The sequence below is a fragment of the Vicia villosa genome, linkage group LG1 (genome assembly GCF_029867415.1).
Source record: "Vicia villosa cultivar HV-30 ecotype Madison, WI linkage group LG1, Vvil1.0, whole genome shotgun sequence".
NCBI lineage: Eukaryota > Viridiplantae > Streptophyta > Magnoliopsida > Fabales > Fabaceae > Vicia > Vicia villosa.
Genome location: NC_081180.1, coordinates 27,732,076 through 27,756,583, shown reverse-complemented (window position 1 = coordinate 27,756,583; position 24,508 = coordinate 27,732,076). Strand labels below are relative to the sequence as shown.

The 24,508-nt window shown below is 32.9% G+C and overlaps 3 protein-coding genes across 8 annotated transcripts; all 3 read left to right on the top strand.

The window, feature by feature from the left end:
- Positions 1-1,336: 1,336 nt before the first annotated feature.
- On the top strand, positions 1,337-6,908 carry LOC131632406 (F-box/kelch-repeat protein At3g06240-like). 6 transcript variants are annotated; one of them, XR_009293000.1, is made up of 4 exons: positions 1,337-2,608; positions 3,434-3,581; positions 3,860-4,292; positions 5,806-6,908. XR_009293000.1 is itself a non-coding variant. In XM_058903162.1 (2 exons), exon 1 carries the CDS (start codon positions 1,433-1,435, stop codon positions 2,579-2,581), a length of 1,149 nt encoding a protein of 382 aa, XP_058759145.1. In that variant the 5' UTR covers positions 1,337-1,432; the 3' UTR covers positions 2,582-2,608; positions 3,434-3,839. The 6 variants fall into 6 exon arrangements, 1 of the variants encoding a protein (XP_058759145.1); XR_009293005.1 differs by having other exon boundaries at positions 4,214-4,292; positions 5,806-6,905; XR_009293003.1 differs by lacking the exon at positions 5,806-6,908 and having other exon boundaries at positions 3,458-3,581; positions 3,860-5,783.
- A 5,584-nt stretch (positions 6,909-12,492) lies between these two features.
- On the top strand, positions 12,493-14,171 carry LOC131603478 (F-box/kelch-repeat protein At3g06240-like). Its single transcript, XM_058875796.1, has 2 exons — positions 12,493-13,719; positions 13,801-14,171. Exon 1 carries the CDS (start codon positions 12,621-12,623, stop codon positions 13,683-13,685), a length of 1,065 nt encoding a protein of 354 aa, XP_058731779.1. The 5' UTR covers positions 12,493-12,620; the 3' UTR covers positions 13,686-13,719; positions 13,801-14,171.
- Positions 14,172-19,586: 5,415 nt separating this feature from the next.
- On the top strand, positions 19,587-23,746 carry LOC131603469 (F-box/kelch-repeat protein At3g23880-like). The gene has a single exon (XM_058875785.1). The coding sequence runs from the start codon at positions 19,620-19,622 to the stop codon at positions 20,727-20,729; it is 1,110 nt and encodes a 369-aa protein (XP_058731768.1). The 5' UTR covers positions 19,587-19,619; the 3' UTR covers positions 20,730-23,746.
- The last annotated feature ends 762 nt before the right edge of the window (positions 23,747-24,508 follow it).

Genomic DNA, 24,508 nt, shown 5'->3' with positions numbered 1-24,508 from the left:
TCTAAATCACAATTACACAACTCTAACTCAAAGTACTTCATTAGAACTTTGATAGTGGCCACATATTTATTTGATGGAAACAGAAGGTTTTGTTCTCTAGTTTCACAGGACTCTAAAAACTTTGGCCACATTTCTCTGTTTCAAACCAAAATAATAAACTAATTTAAAATTAATACATGAATTCATAAGGTTTTTCAAATCATAAGATAAGACACATACAACTTAATTTTCATCCCTGCAACTTTGAGGCATACACTACATTCTCTGTGGCCTCCATTTATAAGTCAAGCTTAATGATGACAGTTTTAGTCATCATGGAGAAGAGAACCTTAGATTGCCAAAGAGTTCACTTACTTAATTTTTTGTGCAAAGGAAAAAGAAATTTATTAATAGCTATAAACTCACCCCAAAACAAGATCTGCCAGGACCAAAAGAGTACAAACATAAAGTTATATAACAAAATCAATTTACAGAAGATATAAGTTTGTTATATTAAGCCACAGTCTATTGTTCATGGTGATGACAAATATTATATAGTATGGTTTGTTCCAATCAAAGGCACAACATTTCAAAGAATTCACTAACTTCCATAGATGCATCAGTGTTTCCATCAAAGTTTTAGCCAAATTTATCTTAACCTCAAGACAGAGTTTTTTTATCAATCCCACCAAATGTGGTCTATCTTTTCTTGTGTCATGAGCAACTTTTTTTTTTTTTAATTTCGGTTTGCCACGGTAATTTATTGGAGGAATCCTTAGCACACTAATTCCAGGCGTTGATGGATTATTATGACACCTATTTTCTTGTATAAGAGACAATTGGGGACAATCCATTACATATCCAAAATAAGGATCTTTTTTAGGAACTTCAGACTTCCATAAGCAAGCTAAAGCATTAACCTTTAAAGGAGAAAAAAAGCACCGAAATGTAAGACTCATAAATTCTCTTATAAGATTTTTTACCGAAAAACCAAACTTATCCCTCCACCAAACAAACTGATAGAGTTAGCCAGTTGGGCTTCACACCATGCAAAATTTGCACCAAATCCACACATAGATAGTTTTGATGATCTTAGTGTGTGTGACTCACACTTACAAAATTTTGATGATCTTAGTGTGTGTGACTCACACTTACAAAATTTTGATGGACCTTTAATCAAACACTTTAGAAAAGGTCAAAGACTCACCCAAATAAATAATATGTTTAGCTAATCTCATTTATAAAGTGTTCAGCCCCCCTTTAAAAATTTTAAAAATTACGGGAAACTACACACTTGATAATAAAGGTATTATGTTTTACAATTTTATTTTCCTTGACATTAGTAAAACTTGTAAAAGGTTTTATAATATGAAATTAGGGTTATAAAAGAAAGTAGGTTTACTCGTTCTTATTTCTTTAGACAATCGCAGTGCATGCAGGAAGAGTACTCAACATGAAGAAATCTGTGTATCTTCCTCATGAATTGATCATTCAAATCCTACTAAGGTTACCAGTTAAGTCTCTTGTTCGTTTCAAATGCGTTTGTAAGTTGTGGTTTTCTCTTATCTCTGATTCTTGTTTTGCAAATTCACATTTTGAACTCACAGCCGCAACACACGACCGTAGAATTATGTTAATATCAACTCTCTTTCATGAATCTCGATCTATAGATTTTGAAACATCACTTAACCATTTTTCTACTTCACCCAGCCTTGATTTCTTGCGTCCCCATTCCCAATCTAATTTTCATATTGAAATGAAAAGTTCATGTAGAGGCTTTATACTTTTGTACTGTTCTTGGAATTTCTCTACTTCAAGCATCTCTCTATGGAATCCATCCACCGGAGTGCACAAACACATACCTTCAATTGTTTCCAATTTAGACCCTGATGATATCTTTTATCTATATGGTTTTGGATATGACGAGTCAACCGATGATTACTTGGTGGTTTCCATGTCATGTGATTCAAGTAGTGTCTTCCTTAACATTTCATCCCGTTTGAATATTTTTTCATTGAGAGCTAATACATGGAAAGAAATTGAGTATACTGGATTGTTGAACTATAGTCAATTTCATTACATGGACGACTCTGGTTATGATCACGGAGTAGGGTTTCTCTGTAATGGGGCTCTACATTGGTTGGCTTCTCGTGATGATTTAAACGTTTATGTTATTTTTGCTTTTGATTTAGTGGAAAGAGAACTTTTAGAGATGTCCTTTCCGGATGATTTTGACCATGATTTTGACCAAGAACCTACTGATTGTGATTTGTGGGTATTTGGAGAATTTCTCAGTCTATGGGCTATGGAGGAACGTACTCTTGTTAATATATGGATTATGAAAGAATACGGAGTGCATTCGTCTTGGACTAAGACTCTTGTTTTGTCTATTGTTGCCATTCCGACTCGGTACTTTTATCCAATATGTTATACAAGAAATGGTGAAATTATTGGAACCGATGGTGGTACTGGATTGGTTAAGTATGATGACAAAGGACAATTGCTAGAGCATCGTTCATATTCTAATGATCCGGAGGGATCTCAAGTCGCCGTGTATATAGAGTCTCTGCTTTCACTCCCTTCTAACAATGAACAGGCTTAAGAAGACGACACGAACAAGAAGAATGAGGTAACCATATTTATCTTGTGCTATTGTGATCTATTGAGATGCTGCAATCAGTAAGGCTTTGTAGGGTAATATGATGAGCCGGTATGCCACCACCTGAGCTGAAGAAATATGTTATAGAATATTTATTGGTCAACTATGTGGAATATATTTGTTTTAAATGTTGAAAGCTTTAATTGTTTGTGTAAGTGTAATGGACTGAGTTCTAATGTATGTTGAGGTTACTGTTTAAGATGGTCTTATAATTGTAATTGTAATTTATTTGATGAGTTTATGCATTACATGACTCTGTCTCAATTCTCAAAGCAATTTATTAGAAATTCTATCATGGTCACATGTATTTGAAGGAAATCTAGTGGAAGCATTCTTTTTGATAAACTGAGATTTACACAATGAAGACAAGGCATAACAGTATTTTCCTAAGAGATTGAATGAATAAACATGTCAACGAAGTGTTAGCTATGCTATAATAGTTTGATCATGAGTGCCACTTTAATTAATAATAATTCTCTTATACCTCAATTTTTGTTATTGTAAAAAGAATAAAAAAGAATGAAGAAAGAAACTATAAAGAATGAAAAACATATTGCAAGCAGTCGTCAAAAAACCTTTTCAATGAAGAGAATGCAACAATAGTAAACTTGTTTTTTTTTCTTGATTAAAGAAGAAATTAAATTAGGCAAAGATAATTTGAGAGTTGAGAAGATTAGGAGTTTACATAAAGTTAAAAGTAAATTCATATCCATTCAAGCTACTTTGACGCATACATTCTGCAGCAGACATATACCATGACAGCCATATAACGGTGAAACTAATTCATATATTAAGGGGAGATCTTCTCCTCTTCTGCAGAATGTTGATAGGCAAGCTGAAGTTCGTCGTATTACGACCAATGGATGATATTGATATTCAACGGTACCTTCTTGTTTTGGTTGAAGCAGAGGAAATTCTTGGACCTTCAAAACATAGTTCACAGGTAAGATTCCTGTCTTCTCTTCTTCCTGCAATTCTTATTCTTATGTTTTATGTTTTACACTGATCACCAACCTTAGCAGACAAGAATCAAACTCCAAAAGTGGATTGGAGTGAAGTAAACCTCTTAGTATGGTTATGTTATCCTTGCTAAATGATTTCATTTTGCTTCATGTGCTAAATTTATTTTGGTTTTGTCCTTGTTAGCTTATAGTTTTTTAGCCATACTTTTGTCTTTGTAAAAGTTATAGATTGAGTAATAAATATTTTTTTCTTTTGTAGATGTACTTTTGCTTGTGAGCATGAGAATTGACACATTAATGCATTCATCATTCTGTTAGAACCCTTGTTTCGATAGGCAGTAGAGAGAATTGTTTTCTCTCAACTGAGAAGCTTTGGCTCTGGTAGTTTGTATTCCATTCCTTACATCTATTTCCAATATAATCAGTCAATTCTTCATCCATTTTCAATAGCCGTTACTTCTGTTCTATAATTAAAACTTTGCTCTTTCATCAATTAGACACTGCAGAGGTAAGAGTTGTGTTTCATGAGCATGCAGAAATAGAAGTATGGGAAATGAACATAGCTATTTCACTGTTGTATCGAACACAGACTAACAATATTTATGTGGAGCAGCCAAAGAATTATGTGAAGAAAGGTAGTGAGCACAAAGTCTACAAGCTACTGAAGGCATTATGTGACTGGGGATTAACACGTAAGAAAAACAAGATATATTTTAGTTAAAATTGAACATACTTCATGTCTTTTATGTTACGTGGAAATACTACTAGGAGGAGAATTCTTGAGAACTAGAATACACATTTATATTAGACCTTTGCATACATGCTTTATAGAAGCTGTTACTTGCACAACGAAAAGAGAGCAAAATAGTAGTCATCTCACTGTGCACCTTATATGGAAATTACATTGCTAGCAGTCATCTAAAAGCTTCTCCTATGAAGAATGCAGTTATGTTCCTGTTCTTGATTGAACTACACTTTTTATAATCTATGATGGAAATTCATTACTATTTTGCAGTTTGTGAATTTGGTTTATCAGTCTGCATCACCAAGTATATGTATCTCTATTGAGGAATTGTGTTTTTTATTGGAAAACAATATATTAGTAACCCATTTGTTTTTCTCCGCTAACAATGCTTGGGAATGAGGTGTTAAATATTAAGATGTGGAATAATTTCACTCCATCAAAGTAGGTGATCTTCGCTTAGCAACTGAGTCAAGATAGGATTATGTTGAAGGATAAGTTGTTCATTAGAGAATTTATTGGTAGATAATAGAGATGATATAAATTGCGTTGGAGGTTGTGGAGTGGAAGAGACATCGTGTTACTGATTTTTCGAATGTTCTGTTTTTTTTTAAAGTGTAGAAATCACTTCATTATAATTTTAAGCGTGCTTGTCGGATGAGTTTACTACTTTAGGGGCCAAAACAAATTGATAAGTAGGGGCCAAAACAAATTGATCATTACTCAGACTTTTTTCACAGAAATTTCTAGTATTTCGTACCGGAAATTTCAAAATTGGAAGTTAGGGTTTCCTTAGGAGATGAAACAAGATGGATCACAATTTAGTGGTTTGTTGTTTTAATTTATGTTTCTACATTTAAGTTTCATCAAGTTCTAATGTTTTGTTATCATTGGTTTACACTTTATATACTTAATTTTATCAAGATTTTCAAGATAAATATGAAGAAGAAACTCTCAGTAGATGCACCAGCTAAAAATAGCAATAGTGATTTATAGTTTGATGGTCAAAACACCAAAATCACTTTTAAACCTGATTTTCAAAGACTCAGCCAGAATGGTAGCGGAGGTTTTAAGGACTTGTTTCAATTGTTGAAAAAGCAAGCAATCGACATAACATGGGGTTTATATTTTACTATCTCTGACTTTTTAAACTGTGGAAGATCTATATTTTTAGAATAATGCTATTTAGTACGAAAGTATTTGAATAAGAAACACAAGAATGTACCTGTGTCATTAATATAGTTGATATTTTTAAAATTATTTTTAATTTAATTTCCTTTTTAATAGGAATTATGGGGTGGTATTTGATATTGAATGGTTGAGATTTATTCTTGCCTTTTTTGTTTTAATATTTTCTTAACATTAAACATTTTCCATATTTCTACTATTGGATATGTTTTTTTAACTCAACAACATTGTATTTTCAAAAACCATGATGACGTGGCCACACATATTGTTCCTAGGTTTTGTTCTCCTCGTGTGAACCATTCTGACGGCGCATGATTCGTATCAATACCAAACCAAGCTTTCTAGAGAGAGATATCAATGGAGGTAGAAGAAGGTGAATGGTCGAAGCTAAGCATATACAAAGCAGCTAGAACTATAAAAAAAAGAGAGACAACAGTTTATACAACGCACTCAGATCTATCTACCAAGACTCAGTTTTTGTCTCTGAAATCTCTCAGTTATGGCCTCAACTTCCTCTTCTCGCAAATCTTCGTTGTGGCCTTTGGTATTCTTCGAATTTTCATTCTACATGTTACTTCAAATCCACTGATGGTCACACCAACAACTGTTCTTTCTCAACTTCTCGTCTCAATCTCCATGTCGCTCATCTTGCAGGAACTATTCATTATTCAACAATAATCTTGAAGTTATTGTTGCCTTTAATTTAATGGAAAGGAAACTTTCATATATGCTTTTGTCGGGTGATTGTTATGGTAATCCTTTGGATAGTGGTTTGTGGATATATGGAGAATTGCTCAGTGTATATACTTGGAATTATAATAATGATACAGTTGAAATATGGTTGATGAAAGAATACAAAATTAACTCCTCTTGGACTATGACTCTTGTTCTTCCGGTTGATCCAGACGAGGAATGTCTTTGTCGTCCATTTTGCTGTACAGAAGTGGTGATATTATTGGGGCAGATAGTTGTGCAATGGTGAAGTACGATAAAAATGGACAGTATCTAGAGCAACCTTGTTCTAATGCTCATATTTGCAAAGTGACTATGTATATAGATTCTCTGCTTTCACTCCCTGGTGATGGTGACACAAACAACAAGAATGGCATTATGAAATATTCTGCTTCACTATTTTGTTGATATTTGTGTTGAAGTAGGAGCGTAAACTCTTACTCTAACGATGCATGTTTCCCCGAAATGGCTATGTATGTAGAGTCTTGCATTCATGGTGAAGTGAGAAAGCTTAAGAAGATGGCGGATGCAAACTTGAAGAATGACATTCTGAATCATGTGTTTGAATGCAATTGTGATAGGAAGTTTCCTATCAAAACTATCAAATTAAAGTTTCAACAATTAAAGAGAAAGTCATTAAAACTAAGTTAAGAAAATAGAGATAAAAAGATAACTTTGATTTCTTTTATACCCTTAATTGTGTCAAAGACACTCAATATATAGTTCCCATAATAGATGTTCAATTAAAAGCCCAAATACACAAAAGTCCAATATCATACTAATAATATAAGTTCTATAATCACCCCTATCAATAACAATACTAATATTATAAATTCTATAATACCCTTCTATCAATTTGTAATATGAGTAAGTGTGCCACATGAGCTAATGTTTATTGGTTGTTTGTGTGATTCACTATTATTTATGTAAGTAATTGGATTTTATTGTGATATATGTTTTGGACAATGTTCACTGCTTGAAATTGTTCTATAAGGTAAATTATTCTTATGAGTCATGTTGAACAAGATCACAACTACATGACTTTGACTCAAAGTAATTCATTAAAAAATTGATCATAACTACATATGTATTTGAACTCTAATGATTTTGTTGGTCAAAATTTTGTTTCACAAACCACAATGCAATGTTATTTATTTGACGATGAAAGGAAGCTGAACATTGTAAAATACTTTCACTTGAGATACATTATAAAATACTTTCACTTGATATATATATATATATATATATATATATATATATATATATATATATATATATATATATATATATATATATATATATATATATATATATATATATATATATATATATATATATATATATATATATATATATATATATATATATATATATATATATATATATATATATAAACGAAAATTATATCAAATAGACTATTTGTCAAATTTGCATTCTTGTTTGAAGATATTAATATGGAGCGGCCAAATAAAGAGTATATCTTACTTCATCCCATGGGTCTCTTATGCACCATGCGAGTTGTCTAAAATGCATCTGCTTTTGTAGGTGTACCTCCGAAAGCACACTTTTTTGTTTAAATTTTGTTTTGATCCGTAGATGCACATACAGAAGCTTTCGTAGATGTATATATGGAAGCATTTTATGTTATATTCGCGTCAGATTCTTCTCCTCCCTCATTCTTCACATTTCTCATTTCAAAACTCTCTCAACCTTAAAAATCAAACTTCAACCGAAGTTATTTTTTCCTCTCGAGTTCGGTTGTTAACGTCAACATCAACGATCAACACATTCCAACAACTTCAATACTCAATTTAATTGGTAAGTTTTCGAGTTATTTTAGAGTATTTCCCGTAGTAGAGTTTGAATCGATTTTTAGGTGTAAAAATCATTATTTACTTTTAGAAACATAGTTTAGAGACAATGTAGATATTGTTTGATATGTTAAATGGACAATTAAGCCACCAAAATGGGGGTTTTAACCCTCTACAATAGTGATCAGACACCATTGTTGCGTTTTAAAGGTTTCAGAATGTTCCGTAAATGCAACTACGGAACATATAAAACGTTAGGTCTTTCTGTAGATGCATCTACAGAATAATATCATTTTTTTGAAATGCAAGGTACTTTCGTAGATGCATCTATAGAAGAGTTCCGCATGTGCACATACGGAAGTAAATTTGTTTTTTTTCATTTTATTGTTATAGATAAATTGAATTTAACTCGATTTTATTTAAATGCAGACATTATGGCCGACCATCCAGACAGACTTATACGTGGGAGGGTTGCACAACATGCCTCCGTGCGGCGTGAACGGATGCAGGTAATGTCACAAGTGACTGGTGGAGATGTGGTTCCAATAGATATACCTACTACACCCATTCCAGCAGGGCCTTCTCCATCCGTTCCAGCAGAGCCTTCTCCATCCGTTCCAGGCGAGGGGCTTCCACATCTACTACCTCATCCTGGAGACCTCGTGATAATGGTGAGGGTTCCTCACAGACGTCCTCCGCCCGCAGACATTGTCGGGCCAGTTCTTCTACTCTTGTGCTAGTGATGGTCGATGATGATTCTCCGGTGCCACCTCCTGAGCTGCACGAGGAGGTTGATGCGAGTGCGACTGAGGGGTCTGTCTTCTACCCGAGGGGGTCCTATAGATGTTTCCCTGCTGACAGGGTATGCAAATCATTCATCCAGACATATCTGGGACAGGGAGGTAAAAACTCGTAGACTTTTCTTATTAATTATTTCTAACTTTGGTTATTATTAACCGTGTTTTTTTTGAAAAATTTCATACAACCATGGCCAAAAGATTGCCGCTCTAGTGAAGCCTGACGAGGCGTGGCTCTAGGATTTCCTCTCAACTTCTGGGCTAAAGGACCTCTGTCAGCTTGGATTCCACACGATACATCTTCCTCATGGTGAGGTTACCATCACTCTTAACGACATCGTATGCCTCCTGTGTATACCTAATAGGGGTTCTTGGTCACGGTAGGCTGACGAAGGAGGAAGCGAGAGAGATGCTGATTGAGGAGCTCGAGGAGGGATGCCTGTAGAAGGCAAGGACTGTGGCTGGCATATATACCCTCTTAGTGGTAACAGTTTTATATCATTCTATTTTTTCTCAAAGTTTATTATATATTTGTGATAATATGTTTGATCCCAATTCTTTTTTTTTCAGGTTGGATATTACAGCACTTCCCTGATATTTTTGGTTGGGGAGAGGTTTCGAACTACATTGAGGTCATGACGCGTGCTAGAGCCTTCGTCCCCCTAAGAGGGAACCAGGTGTCGGATCCTTACAGGCGCTATCTTGACTGCATGGCTGCAGGGGACATCCAGTACGACTTCAATGTTGTTCACCGTAAGACGGTTACGTGGAATGGCGTTGCCCTATATTCAGGATGGTTGGCTGCCAATTTAACCATCATTGTTCGTTATCTTCGAGAATGCGTCATGCAGCAGTTCGGCTACCAGCATATGATACATCGCCACCCTTCTGTCTCCGCATATATCATCATGACTCGTCGGCAGCTAGATGATGTATTTGCAGACTTTGAGCATCACATGGTTCTTGACGAGGCTTTGGGCGACCAGATCAGAGGTAGACTGGAGCTGCGTCGACGGGTACATCACCTGGTACTACAGTAGGGTATCACACGCATACATGATTCCCACTATACCGGGATCACCACCCAGACCGGCCCACAAGGAGATTTTGCAGACTCATCAGTCTCAGTTGGACCACACTGACGATGTCCTTCCTCGCTGTCGTGAGATACTTGACATGACACAGACAGACATTGCCGCTGGTTTCTTCCCTAAGGGGTCTGATCACACGTGTATACTTGATTTACGACTGAGATTCAAAGGAGCTCAAAGAGTCACCATCATCGCTTAGGATGAAACCACAATCTCATAATTAACTCAAGTAATCTTGGTGCACTGATTCACTACCCTAGGTGTGTGGAGATATGTGTTGGCTCTCTCCTGGGTGAAGTTTCCATGACACGATGGACATTAAATGCGTGTGTTTCTAATGCCATAAACTCCCACTTATCTTTTCATTGGAGTTCTTCCTCTCCCTAGAGCATTCTTCCAACAAATTATACTACTTCAACGAGGCTCACACAAGGATCGATCGAGAGGATTTTACATCAAAATTCCTTGCTTCATGGCTTATAGTAAGGACCTGGGGGAAATTTTTTTGCGATGGCTAAAGAATCGATAAGACCTTCCCGGTCTAAAGGCCCAATATATCCATAAACATCCATTCAATTGGTTAACAAGTGGGCAGCCGCTTGGAGGCATCGCACAAAAGCATGACCTCATCACCATCTCAACCATTAATATTCATCCAACAACTCCCGGTGTCTCGTGCTGGAACAACTGGTGATAGATCTTACTGTCACCCCTATATAAGTGTGATTCTAGATAACACCCTAATATTCATTCATCCACACGCTTTCAAGTTCCACTTTTCTTATTCATTTGATATGTATTTGTATGTATATTAAAATTTTCTAAAACATGTAGTAATTGTGGTATAAAATTAATATAACCGTATAAAATATATATTTATAACAATAATTAAAATTTGTGCTCTACACATACATAATTTCTCATGCGCCCATATGTCTGCACTTTTATTTGCATTAACGCGTGTAAAGTATACTTTTCATTTATATTCATGCTACACTCCTTTTACTTTTATTTAGTAATGCCAACTACACAATATATTGTAATGGGTGCATCCAAAAGTTATCCATTTGGATGAACTTCTTTAACTTTTACTACGGATACCAAATATGCAATATATGATAATGAGTGTGTCCGAAAGATAACTTTCGAACATTACTCTGAAGTTATTTTTCGGATACATTTTAACTTTTATTGAGTAAGATCAAATTAATAATTGAGGTGGAGGATAACATGGTGAAGTAGATATATTGGACCATTATGGTGTACTCAAGAATAACCTGCTATCATGGGTTAAACAAGTTTTTCACATTTTGTACCAATACTCATAAAAATATTTAATCACTTTTATATTTTCTCAACAAATTACAAATGACCTATTTTTCCAAATTAATATTCTTTTAAAATACAAAATGACTAATTGTTGTCATAAAATCATAAATCATTAAAAGATAATTTTTGTTAAAAATACTTTGAGTCACCTAACCTTATGGTATGGTTAATGTATTTCGATTATTCATTGGATATTAAAAAAATAAACATAATAAATATAATAATTATTTGTTTATCATATTCTTTGTTTGCTTATCTTTTTCTAACTAAATTATTGAAATACTAATAATTAAAAAATGTTATAAATTTATCGAGAACAATTGTTTTAAACTAAAAAGTTAAAAAATAAATGAATTGCTTATTATATCTCAATTCAGAGCAATATTAAAATGATAAATTTATAAAAGATTTACATTTTTGTTCAATGTATTTTGCTTTTTCTTAATTATTTTTTTTTTTGTTCTAAAATTAAATTGGATTGTCTATAGCTTCCAAAAATAAAATGAATTTGATTTTGAATAAGAAGCATGAATGAAGAGCAAAATGGACAACACACTTGGAGCATAAAAACCATATTCTTTCTTCTTAAATTTTAATTTATCATAAAAAATTATTTACAAATTTAATTAACTATTATATTACATATAATCACTCAAATAAATAAATAATGTCACAAGCCCACAACGACTGAACTGCAGTTATTATAATAACTACGTGTTTAAATTATTTATATGTATATTCATAATGCTTATTTATTTTTATTGTCTTACAATTTTAAAACTTAAATTACAATTTTATTGCAATTTTACATGCATAACCTTGTTTTAATAAAAATATATGGTGAGATATAATTGTAAATACATGTTTCTTTACATATCACACTTGTTTAATAGGTCACTCATCATTGTACTTTTTTATTATTAAATCAATTGTTACTTTTCAAGTTCACCATGATGGACTAATATATCAACTTCACCATGTTAACATTCACCAATAATTGATGATAATAGATAACTTTTAGACACAAGTATTTTTAAAAATTTTATAAGATTTTTATAAGAAATTCCTGAAGTTCAATAAAAATTTAAAAATAGATTTTTATAAGAAATTCCTGAAGTTCAATAAAAATTTAAAAATAGGTTTGTATGGTTTAAGTTACCACCAAGAAGAGAATGTTAGTTTTGTGATGAAATGTTTCTTTGGGCTGTATTAGTAAAATATAAGTGGAGTGTTGGGTTGGAGCCCAATTCCTCTTTCACCTTTCATCTCTAACCTAACATAGAGCCGCTGCAACTCACAAAAAGAAAAGTTGCGTAAAAGAAGATCGATCATGTATCTTCCTCATGAATTGACCATCCAAATCTTACTGAGGTTGCCGGTAAAGTCTCTTATACGTTTCAAGTCTGTTTGTAAGTTGTGGTTTTCTCTTATTTCTCATGATCCTCACTTTGCTAATTCACATTTTCATCTTAACTCTGCAACACACACTCGTAGAGTTCTATTAGTATCAACTTCAACTCATCAATCTCGATCCATAGATTTTGAAGCATCGCTTGACGATGACAAGGCTTCTTTTTCACTCAACCTTGATTCTATCTTTCCAGAGGATTTTACAGATTTTGAAATTAGAGGGTCATGCAGAGGTTTCATACTTTTCTGCAGTTCCTTAAACATCATCTACCTTTGGAATCCATCCACTGGACTTCATAAACAAATTCCTTTATCTCCTTTTGGTTCCAATTTGGATGCTGAATATTTCTATGGTTTTGGGTACGACCATTCAACCGATGATTATTTGGTTGTTTCATTGTCTCGCATTGATTCAGGAGATCCTCCAATACGCTTGGAGTACTTCTCATTGAAATCTAATACATGGAAAGAAGTTGAGGGTCCTTACTTCCCTTATGGATTTCGAGAGGAAGAGCCCAAAGGTGGTTTGCTCTATAAGGGAGCTATTCATTGGATGGCTTTTCGTTATGATTTACAAGCTTATGTTATTGTTGCATTTGATTTAATGGAAAGGAAACTTTCATATATGCTTTTGCCCAGTAGTCGTTTGGAGTGTTGTTTATGGGTTTATGGAGGATTTCTCAGTGTATATACCAAGTATCACTTTAATGATAGGGTTGAAATATGGGTGATGAAAGAATACAAAGTGAACTCCTCTTGGACTATGACTCTTGTTCTTCCTATTCATTTCTTTTTTCCTTTGTGTTGTACAAAAAGTGATGATATTATTGGGACTGACGGTGAAGATGGATTGGTGAAGTATGATAAAAGTGGACAGTGTCTGGAGCAACATTCTTATCCTAATTACGATCTAAGCTGCGATTTGACTGTGTATATAGATTCTCTGCTTTCACTCCCTAGTGATGATGACAACCAACAAGCTTAAGAAGATGAAACAAGCAACAAGCAAGAAGAATGAGGTTATGAAATATTCAGCCTCATTATTTTCTTGATATTTATTGAACTAGATCCTAGCCCCTAACATAACTATAACAATGCAGGTTGATCCCAATTGACTGTGTATGTAGAATCTTTGCAGGTTGATCCCAATTGACTGTGTATGTAGAATCCTTGCAGTAAAGTGAGAAATGGTTAAGATAATATGAGTAAGTGTGCCACATTAGCTAATCTAATACTAGTATGTCATGAAATGTTTATTGGTTAACTATTTGTGATATGCTTATTGGTAACATTCACACCTTTGGTTGTGTGATTCACTGTATGTAGCTGTATTTATTCTAATATGCTGGATTCATTGATGAGCGTGTTGGTCAAGATTACAACTATATGACATAGTAACTACATATGTATTTGAATGACATAGAAGGTTTTCTTCTCTAATTTCAGTGGAATGTAATAATATTGATTGTTATGCTTTCTCTGTTTCAAACCAGAAAGAAAGAAAAAAACTAATTTCAAAATAATGATCTATACATGACCAATTAAATGAATTTTAATACTTTAGATCATAAGAAACATCAGAAGTAAACTACCTCTTGAACCTAAATAGTGGTAGAATTACAACTTAAAAAGTTTTTTATTAATACTTTCCATTGAAACCTTATACTGTCTTTGCCGTTGTATAAAGAGTTGTTTATTTTCTCCGCATAGTTTGATTGACATTTTGTTTCACAAACCAAAATGCTTTTATAGATGTCCAAAAAGAGTGCATATTTGATTTTAATTTTGGCCTCTTTCTATTAGGGATGAAAGGAAAGCATAAACTATATAAACAGGCAGAGATAGGAGATATTATATTTTTCATGAGATGGTTTTAAAGCATTTTCCATTCGAATAAATAAAACCAAAATCTTCTTTTCATTAGTGAGAGAGGATTGCAAGGATGACGTAATTTTCTTCTTAATCAAACTAGAATGCACAGTTTAATCGAAGAAAAGAGACAGTGAAACCGTGTGTTTCTCAATTTTGTATTTACTGTGATGTGGAATAATCGTTGTGAACTTGGTATTATAGCCATTGATTAGGATTTGATCTCAATTGCAATTCATATTTTGAGCTTGTTGTAATGTAAAGGAAAATTCAAATGAAATGTAATTTGAATGAGTTTAGTGTGTGCACATATGAGTTTTGTCTTATTGTGAATGTAGATGAATGGAAGTGTAATTTGGTTTGTTGAAAAACGTGGCTGATGATGCATGAATGTGGTTCCAATAAACTTGGCTCAAATGCTTAGAGCTTGGCTCAAAATCATTTCAAAATAACTAAAAAGTCTTGAACTTGAGTACTTGACTTTGACTAAAATGGCTCAAATGCTTAGAGTTTGGCTCAAAATCATTTCAAAATAACTAAAAAGTCTTGAACTTGAGTACTTGACTTTGACTAAAAAGGCTCAAATGCTTAGGGTTTGGCTCAAAATAACTAAAAAGTCTTGAACTTGAGTACTTGAATTTGACTAAAAAGGCTCAAAATTTTGGCTTAGGAGTTTAGCTCACAAAACACTTGAAAATTGACTTGAGATTGTTATAAGAAAAATGGCTAAGAATTTGAAATGGCTTTTGAATATATGGCTAAAAAAAACTCACATGAAAGTGTCATTTTGTCATTTTGTCTTAAAATAAAAATCCAATAAAAAAATAGTTTTAACAAAGTTTGAAAACAATGAATCAACCATTTATTTAAATTTGAAAGTTGATTTTAAAAAAGACTTTTTAAAGGAAAATCCAAACTTTGACCTTGTATTGACTTGTTGATGAGGAACAAAATAAATCGGTTGACTTTTTATTTGACTTTAAAATGTTTCAGATGAATGAAAAATATAAGAGAATGAAAAATATAAGAGGCAAAAATGAGGTATAACACCAAATATATTTTTGGTCCTTATAAATATCTTAAACTTTATTTTTAGTCCCTATTAAAAAAATGATATATATTAGTCTCTATAAAGTTTTTATGCATGTAGCTTTAGTCCTTGCTATTTTCTAAAATTTTGAAAAAGTCAATTACCCTTTAATTTTTAAATTTTTGAATAATTTTTTTCGTACATGTTTAAAATACTGTAAAATATTTATTTACCAAAGTTTAGAATTTTTTAAAATGAGAAGATTTAAATGTGAATTTTTAAAATTTTAAAAGATAATGATAAAAGTAATGAAAATCTCGACTTAGAAATCAAATTTTGAGTTTTTTTTCAAAGAACTTTTTAAAACGTTCTCAACATATCTGTAAAATAATCATTCAAAAATACACACTAACTTAACAACAAAGACTAAAACTGCGTGCAGTGGCGGAGCCAGAAAAATTATGAAGCCTGGGCAAATTTTCACTAGTTCCGGCAAGTTTTCACTAGTTCCGCCACTGACTTCATAATTTTCGACCAAAACAACATTTGACAAAAGCATGTTTTTTATTTTTGATATGAAAATGAAAATAAGGCCTAAATTTAAAATAAAAACATGTTTTTGTATTTTTGAAATGAAACAAAAATATAATTAAAAACATAAACAAAATATTAAAACTAAAATATATATAAAAAAAAACACAAACAAATGGGCTAAAGAAATAAAAACAAATGGAGTATCAAACAAAAGAAAATATTGGGCTGATAGGAGAAAGGCCCATGGTCAAATTGAAGAACAAGGCTGGCAGTGGGTGTGAATAGAATTCACTGGGCTGTAAGAGAAGGGTGGATCGGGTAATCTCTCACGTTGGGCCTATTGAATCCATCTAAACCCAATATTGAAACAACAACTAAAACCCTAAAACCAACATGAAACCGACCCGCCTCCATCTTCATCAACAATCGGTTCCTTCCTTGTTTCTTCACGTGAAAAGCACAAGCACAGAAGCACTTACCCACTCAAAGTTATCCTCTGCTTCTTCGGTACTCTCTCTGCTTCTTCTTGATACTCTGTTTCACACTCAACTTCTGTGCTTGAGCTCCCTCACTCTCTCAACCGTTCTTAATCTTTCTCGCAGCTTGTTTCAATCGAACAAACAAAACACTAGCAAAACTGAAATTATCTCCTCTCCAACCTCACTCTCAATCTCGATCTCTCACCAAACTCTCTCGGATAGCTCTCTCTCGCTGAATTTACTCTCTCGCGACGCTCTCGGTTTCACGATAACAACAAAATTAAGATACACTGTGTATCCACAAACTGAAACAGAAAAAGTGAAAAAAATTTGGTTGAAACTTTTCATCAAACGCCTTGTGTGCAAGATGAAAAACTCTTAAGTCAGAAATCATTTGGTAGCAAGAACTAAGCATCAATCTTCAACAATAGCACAACTACCATTCAACAACCAGAATCAAACAGAAGAGAAGAAGAGAAATACAAAAACATGCAATACTTGACTCACCGGATTCGACAGAAATGCAATTACTACCTTGAAGTGTGGCGGCGGAGCCTGGGCAGCTGCCCTACCTCGCCGGGCGCTGGCTCCGCCACTGACTGCGTGCATAATAATTTTACAGAGACCAAAATATGTTATTTTTTAATAGGGACCAAAAATAAATTTTAGTAATTTTATAAGGACCAAAAACATATTTAATCCTTAATAAAAATAATTTTCACGTGTCATTTTCTTGGTCAGTGCTAGATCCTTCTTCACATACTTATCAAGGCAAGTGATAATAGAGAAATGTATTGTTAGTTTATAATTCCTAGACTTTTTTAGAAGTTAGTTATACTGTGGTTAGGTAGTTACAACTACCTTCATATGTGATTAACAATAGTTATGTACACGGTTATTATTGGTTGTTCATGTGATTACCACTACTATTAACTTTATGTCGGTTTGGTAGTACATCGGAAGGTAGCAGAACGAAGTATAGCAAATGCAAGAGTAAAAGAAAAAGTGTTATAGCAAATGCAAGAGTAAAAAGAAAAAGTGTTTTAGATACTGAAGCAGGTCGAGAGCCAAACAGGCTAACGAGTGAGTGTAATTACTTTAAAGCGGGATATGAAAAGAAATCACAGCTAGTATAGTAAAGACTGTCCCTTTCGGCAACTATCTTAATCTAGCTACTCCCAAACAAATGTATTTTGCACTCTATACCGTATGGCTATAAATCGAAGAAGTCGGAAGTAATTCATCGCCTGTGGAAACTTGTTGATAGTGAGGAAGCCATAATCTCTCTATCGGATTTTCTATTACTAACTTCAATTAGTCAAATAATAATATGGTCATATATAAGTGATGTAATTCATATTTGTACAAACAACTCATTATAATTGACTATAATTCTCACTTTGATATCTCTCAATTCTCTTTCATTATTTCTCTTACCCTTATTATTTGAAGAGCAAGAAAACTCAATATAAGTTCTTTAGAATTATATCATTAAAGCTAAAATTAAATGAGTTGTTTTTAGATGATCGTAACTTAATAAAATTAAAAAAAAAAAAATCTAAATTGATGTTTAATATACATGGTGTGAGATTCTTTATCAAACTATTAAACTAGTGTAATTCTTGAATATTTTTCTGCTAATTAGAAAGGACGATATCATTTTTAAATCAATTAAGAGCTCATTTAAAATTAAAAGAAAAACACAAACTTTAGTGAACAACAATATTTATAGGAAGAATGTCTACCACCGATTAATTATTAATGTTATTATTTAAATATACTTTTAATAAATTAAATAAATAAAAAGTTTCATAATATAATTGCAAAAATATGATATGTAAATTATATAATAACATAGATATATTAATGTGCGACTCACTAATTACATAGAGGAATTCCAGATTTCAATTGTGTCGTAGAGCTTAGAGCTGCCAATATGAACTACCCGGCTCTAAACGGGCCGGCCCTGACGGACCGTGGGCTTTTTAGAGCTGGACCAAAAAGGTCTGATGTAATATGGACTCGAAATTTACTACCCGAGCCCGGCCCTAGATGGGCTTCGGGCTACCCGGCCTTAAATGAGCTTTTTTATTTAAAAAAAATTAAAAATTAAAAATACATAATATTTATTATAAATAAAATTTTAAATTATGTTATTTTAAACATAATAATTTTAAGTACTATATTATCTCTTATAAATACTATAATGTGTTTCTAAATACAATATATGTCTAAATTGTATAAAATAATACTTGAATATTTATTAAAAGAGAAAAACTAATATAATGCGAAGAAAAAATATTGATTATATTAATGTATAATATTTAAAAGAGAAAGATTGGATAAAATAGAGATAAAATTTAGTGAGGTGAGAAAAATCGATATGCTATTTTGGAGTAAGATAATATAAATATTAATATATTTTTTAAAAATTTATAATTATGCGGGCCTAATGGGCTACCCACGACCCATATGCGCTAACCCTAATGGGTAGCGGGTTTTTAGGGATGGACTAAAAAGACCCTGAAAAATAAGTGCTCTAATTTTAAGATCCAAGCCCTGTGATTTTTCAGGCTTGACGGGCCGACCCCTATAGGCTAACCTATTTTGACAGCTCTACTAGAGCTAACAGAAAACCAAATTTAAAAATAAGATGTGAAAAATAAATTTGATTAAAATAAATGGCTCAAAAATATATTTAAACCATTGTCAAATATATATATATATATATATATATATATATATATATATATATATATATATATATATATATATATATATATATATATATATATATATATATATATATATATATATATATATATATATATATATATATATATATATTTTGACAGTATATATATTTAAACCTTTATTAAGATTAATCAACAAATATTCTTTTAGTTTTTTACCTAAAAATAGACATTGTTTATTACACCAGAATATAAGTGGGCTCTTTGGTGAAAGCCCAATTCTTGTTTTATATTTCATCTCTAACCTAATAGCGATGCAACTCAGAAAACCAATCATGTTTGTGCCTCACGAATTGATCATTCTAATCTTACTGAGATCGCCAGTAAAGTCTCTTATTCGTTTCAAATCTGTTTGTAAGTTATGGTTTTCTCTTATTTCTCATGATTCCCACTTTGCTAATTCACATTTTCAACTTAACTCTGAAACACAAAATCATAGAATTCTATTAATATCAACCTCAACTCATGAATCTCTATCCATCGATTGTGAAGCATCGCTTCACAATGACAGTGCTTCTGTTTCACTCAACCTCGATTCTATCTTTCCAGAGGATTTTACATGTTATGAAATTAACGGCTCATGTAGAGGCTTTATACTTTTATGCGGTTCCTTAAACATCTACCTATGGAATCCATCCACTGGACTTCACAAACAAATACCTTTTTCACCTTTTGGTTCCAATTTGGATGCCGAATATTCCTTTGGTTTTGGGTATGACGAATCAACAGATGATTACTTGGTTGTTTCAACGTATCAGCATGATTATTTAGAAGATCCTCACTTTGAGTACTTCTCATTGAAAGCTAATACTTGGAAACAAGTTGAGGCTCCTCACTTCCCTTTTGCCAATAGGTATAATTTACTGCATGAGCCCAGAGGTGGGTCTCTCTATAAGGGAGCTATTCATTGGTTGGCTTATTGTTATGATTTATGCAATAATGCTATTGTTGCGTTTGATTTAATTGAAAGGAAACTTTCATATATGCCTTTGCCACATCCTTTGCAATGTGGTGTTTTGTGGGTATATGGAGAATTTCTCAGCTTATATACTACGGATTTTAGAAATCATACAGTTGAAATATGGGTGATGAAAGAATACAAAGTGAGCTCCTCTTGGACTATGGCTCTTGTTCTTTCCGTTGATCTCATCGTTTGCCCAAAAGCGCTCTTTTTTCCATTGTGCTGTACAAAAAGTGGTGATATTATTGGGGTAGATGAAGAAGATGGAATGTTCAAGTATGATAAAATTGGACAATTTCTAGATCTACATTCTTATCCTAATTATGATCTTAGATGCAAAGTGACTGTGTATATAGATTCTCTGCTTTCACTTCCTGGTGATGGAGATAACAAGCAAGCTTGAGAAGATGACACAAACAAGAAGAATGAGGTTTGAAATATTCTCCTTCACTATTTTCTTGATATTTATAATGAACTAGAGCATAATTGATAATGTAATAATGGCTATGTGTGTATAGTCTTTGCAATGAAGTTCTTCTAAATCATATGTTTGAATGGGTAACTATTTGTTTATTGGTAACATTGACAGCTTTGTGTGATTCACTGTTATTTATGTATGTAGTTGGATTTATTCTAATATGTGTCAAGATCACAACCATGATTTTGACTCTGCAATTTATTAAAAATTTGAGCATAACTACATATGTATTTGAATGATATTGAAGATTTTGGTCGCTAATTTCAATGGAAAGTAATAATTTTCGTTGTTGTCCTTTGTGTTTCAAACTAATGATCTATACATGACCACTTTAATGAATTTTAATTTTTTAGATCATAAGAAACATCAAACCTAAAGGACCTCGTGAACCTAAATAGTGCTAGCTTACAATTGGAGTTTTTTTAATCAAGTTTGATTAGAGTTGTTGTATATCTTCTTTTGAAGTGAAAATATCTTTGGCCTCCCATTGGAATTTTATAATGTCTCTGTCGTTGTTGTATTGAAGTAGTTTCTTTTCCTTGCATGGTTTGATTGAAATTCTGTTTCACAAAAAGAGTGTATATTTCATTTTAACTTACCTGTTTTTACTAGGGATAAGATGAAAGAAAAGCAGAAATTATGTAAACATGCATGTGGGAGATATTATATTGTGTTCAAGAGATGTTTTTAAAGTATTTTCCGTTCTAATAATGAAAATCAAAACTTTAAAATGCACTAAAGGCTTGTTTCTTATTAGGTGTCACTGACAAAATAAACAATTAACTTAACGATTTTTATATCTGTTCATGACTGGTTCTTCATGGAGGAAAATGTATCAAAGAAAACAACAAAGAGTGATAGCTATTTGATTGTTGTTTCAGCTATTTATGCATGTGTAAATAGATTGTGTTCTAATGTACTAGTAGTCACATATTGAAATCAATAAATCTGATGAGTTTGTGCATGTCGATAAAGATCAAAATCACAGTTACATGTTACATGTTAAAATGGATGGAAATTATCTATCTGTGATTCCATTATAGGTGCTGGGCAAAAGTTATTTTACAAGACCTCCAAAGTTGAATGGGTGAAAGATTTAAAGGAATTATATTAAAGGAATTAGCCCGGCACAAGCTGTGCACAGGTAATTCAACAACATTAGAGTTTGTCCCTTCCCATTAAAGGGCAATATATATGCCACCACAAAAGAAAATCCCCCCTAAACAAACTCTCTCTTAGAAACCCACCACCACTATTACATAAAAGTCTATTACAGATCATTTTTCTATTACAAGGCACATTCAAATCGAAATCCTTAAAACTAGCACTGCATTAAACCAACAGCAAAATTATGCAGACAACACCAATGACTCTATATTGCATTTTCAGAATTGCATCCACACCTTCAATACCACTGATATCAAAACTAACACCAAACAAAAAACAACTGCAAATCCAAGAAAGAAATATGGATACTTCACCTCCTCAATAGCGAGAGCCGCCAATCCCAGATCCAGAGATTACCTGAAGAACAACATTCACTTCAGAAACATTTTGACAATTTCCTGACAACTTCAATCCGGTGCCGAGATGATGATTCTGCAAAAATCTCCACTCTTAACTGACACCACGTGATTACATACTAAAACAATCTAAACAAATATCTTTAATTCTCATATTGCCGCAAATTTCTGATGCACACAAGCCAAAGACTTCGAAAACACGACACCACAACTTTGGCAGCAGCATCCCAAGGGCAATACCAAAAGAGCAACTCTTCTCGAATCATATTCTCCAAACCCGCCATGAAACGATGTGTCTCAAATGCATCATTGCAAGAGATCCACCAGGCAACATACTATATTACACTACTTTTCACATAATGCCTGCTACAAATTCTCCTGAGACACTACATCCACCCTTGGATCCAATAACATAAGAAGATATAAGAATTCTCAATGGATCCAAATGCCACTACTGTACATTGCATCGAAGAGATTTATGCTCGTTGCTTAACCAGAACCAGGACAACCTTTGAACTCCTTCAAACATTTGATTCACTATTGTTGCCTTGTTCTTGAAAATATATGTATTTGTTGCTTTCCAAATAATTCATATGCAGACGAACCATATTGTTCTAACTCTTAAAACTGTACTTCTAACATTTGCAACGAGTGCACCAAACTGATCAAAATGCTCCCAACCATCATTTGGGAGAACCACTAACAATCCAAACCACCTGATGGCATGATACCATAAACCTCCAAAAATAAGACACTCAAAGAAAAGGTGAGAGCTCGTTTCAACCGCATCGCAACCTCCCTTACACTTGCTACTATCTTGGACTATGACGCCTCTTATAACTAAATTATCTTTAGTTGATAGTCTATTGTGAAATAATCGCCAGAATAGGCATAATACTTTTGACGAAACCGACTTAAGCCAAATCTCAAACCAATCTTTAGAAGCCTCAATTCTATTTTCCGCTCGCCGCACCTTATAATTCTCCTTCACAGAATACACCTTTGAGTTTTCTCGAAAAAAATTATTGTGTCATCTGCGTATTGGAGATCAGATAAGCTTTCCTTTCCTTTTTCAAATTTATATCTTGAAATTTTTTCCTGTTCAACTGCTTTTTTCATGAGTCTGTTAAAACCTTCTGCTACTAATAAGAATAGGAAAGGGGGCAATGGATCCCCTTGCCTCGACCCTCTACCTACCTTGAATTCTTTGGTGGGGCCTCCATTCACTAAAACTGAAACCGATGAAGATTGGAAACATTCTAAAATCCATCTCCTCCATTTCTCATGAAATCCCATTTTAGCCATCACATCCTCTAGAAATTTTCAATCCACTATGTCATATGCCTTTTCAAAATCTACCTTGATTTCATCTCTTATTCAACCTCATCCTTCTTCAACTCAACTTTCTATTTTTATCTTTTGATCAATTGGACTTGAGAATTCATCTTGTTCAATTAAGGTTTGATTAGTATTGATGAACTTTTATCATTTCAAATCTACTTTAAAGTAATCATGAGATTACATTAAGTACTTTGGATTGATGATAAGTTTGTCCTAAGCACTAAGAAAGTTTAGATTGATGTAATGATCTCATAGTTCGGTGACTTAGTCTCGATTATCTTTACTTGTTTTACATGTGTTGCAAGTTTTAGGAGAATGATTTTCTATATCATTTCTCTAACTTGTTCTTAAACACATAAATTGTTATTGACCAGTCTCCGATAGAAACAACTTCTATATAAGTTCACTTACGATTGTTTAACATAGCGTTAAATTTGTCCCGAATTAGATGATTAACTCTAACACTAATAATTAACCATATTATTGTACTAACTTTTATTTTAATAATTAACTTTTTTGATGAGTTAGGCACAACATTCATTCAATAAGTTCAGAAAATGTATTTTTGGAATTATTTCAGAAATACGTTTTTAAAATCAATTTATTCTTAAAATTTGTGCATAGCTCAAAAAACGAATGAATTGTATGTGTATAATGTATGTATTAGTAAAGAAAATTTCTTTACCCACCTCCCTATGGGGGTCACCCCCAGCGAAAAACCAAAACTACCCCTGCTTCGGAAATGAACTTCCGAAGTTATTTTTTTTTTGAATTTTTTTTGACTTCGGAAATGCATCTCCGAAAACACCAAAAAAGTGGTGTTTTCGGAGAAGCATTTCC

Coding starts and splice junctions, on each gene's coding strand:
- LOC131632406 (XM_058903162.1), top strand. CDS start 1,433: ATGAAGAAATCTGTGTATCTTCCTCATGAATTGATCATTCAAATCCTA.
- LOC131603478 (XM_058875796.1), top strand. CDS start 12,621: ATGTATCTTCCTCATGAATTGACCATCCAAATCTTACTGAGGTTGCCG.
- LOC131603469 (XM_058875785.1), top strand. CDS start 19,620: ATGCAACTCAGAAAACCAATCATGTTTGTGCCTCACGAATTGATCATT.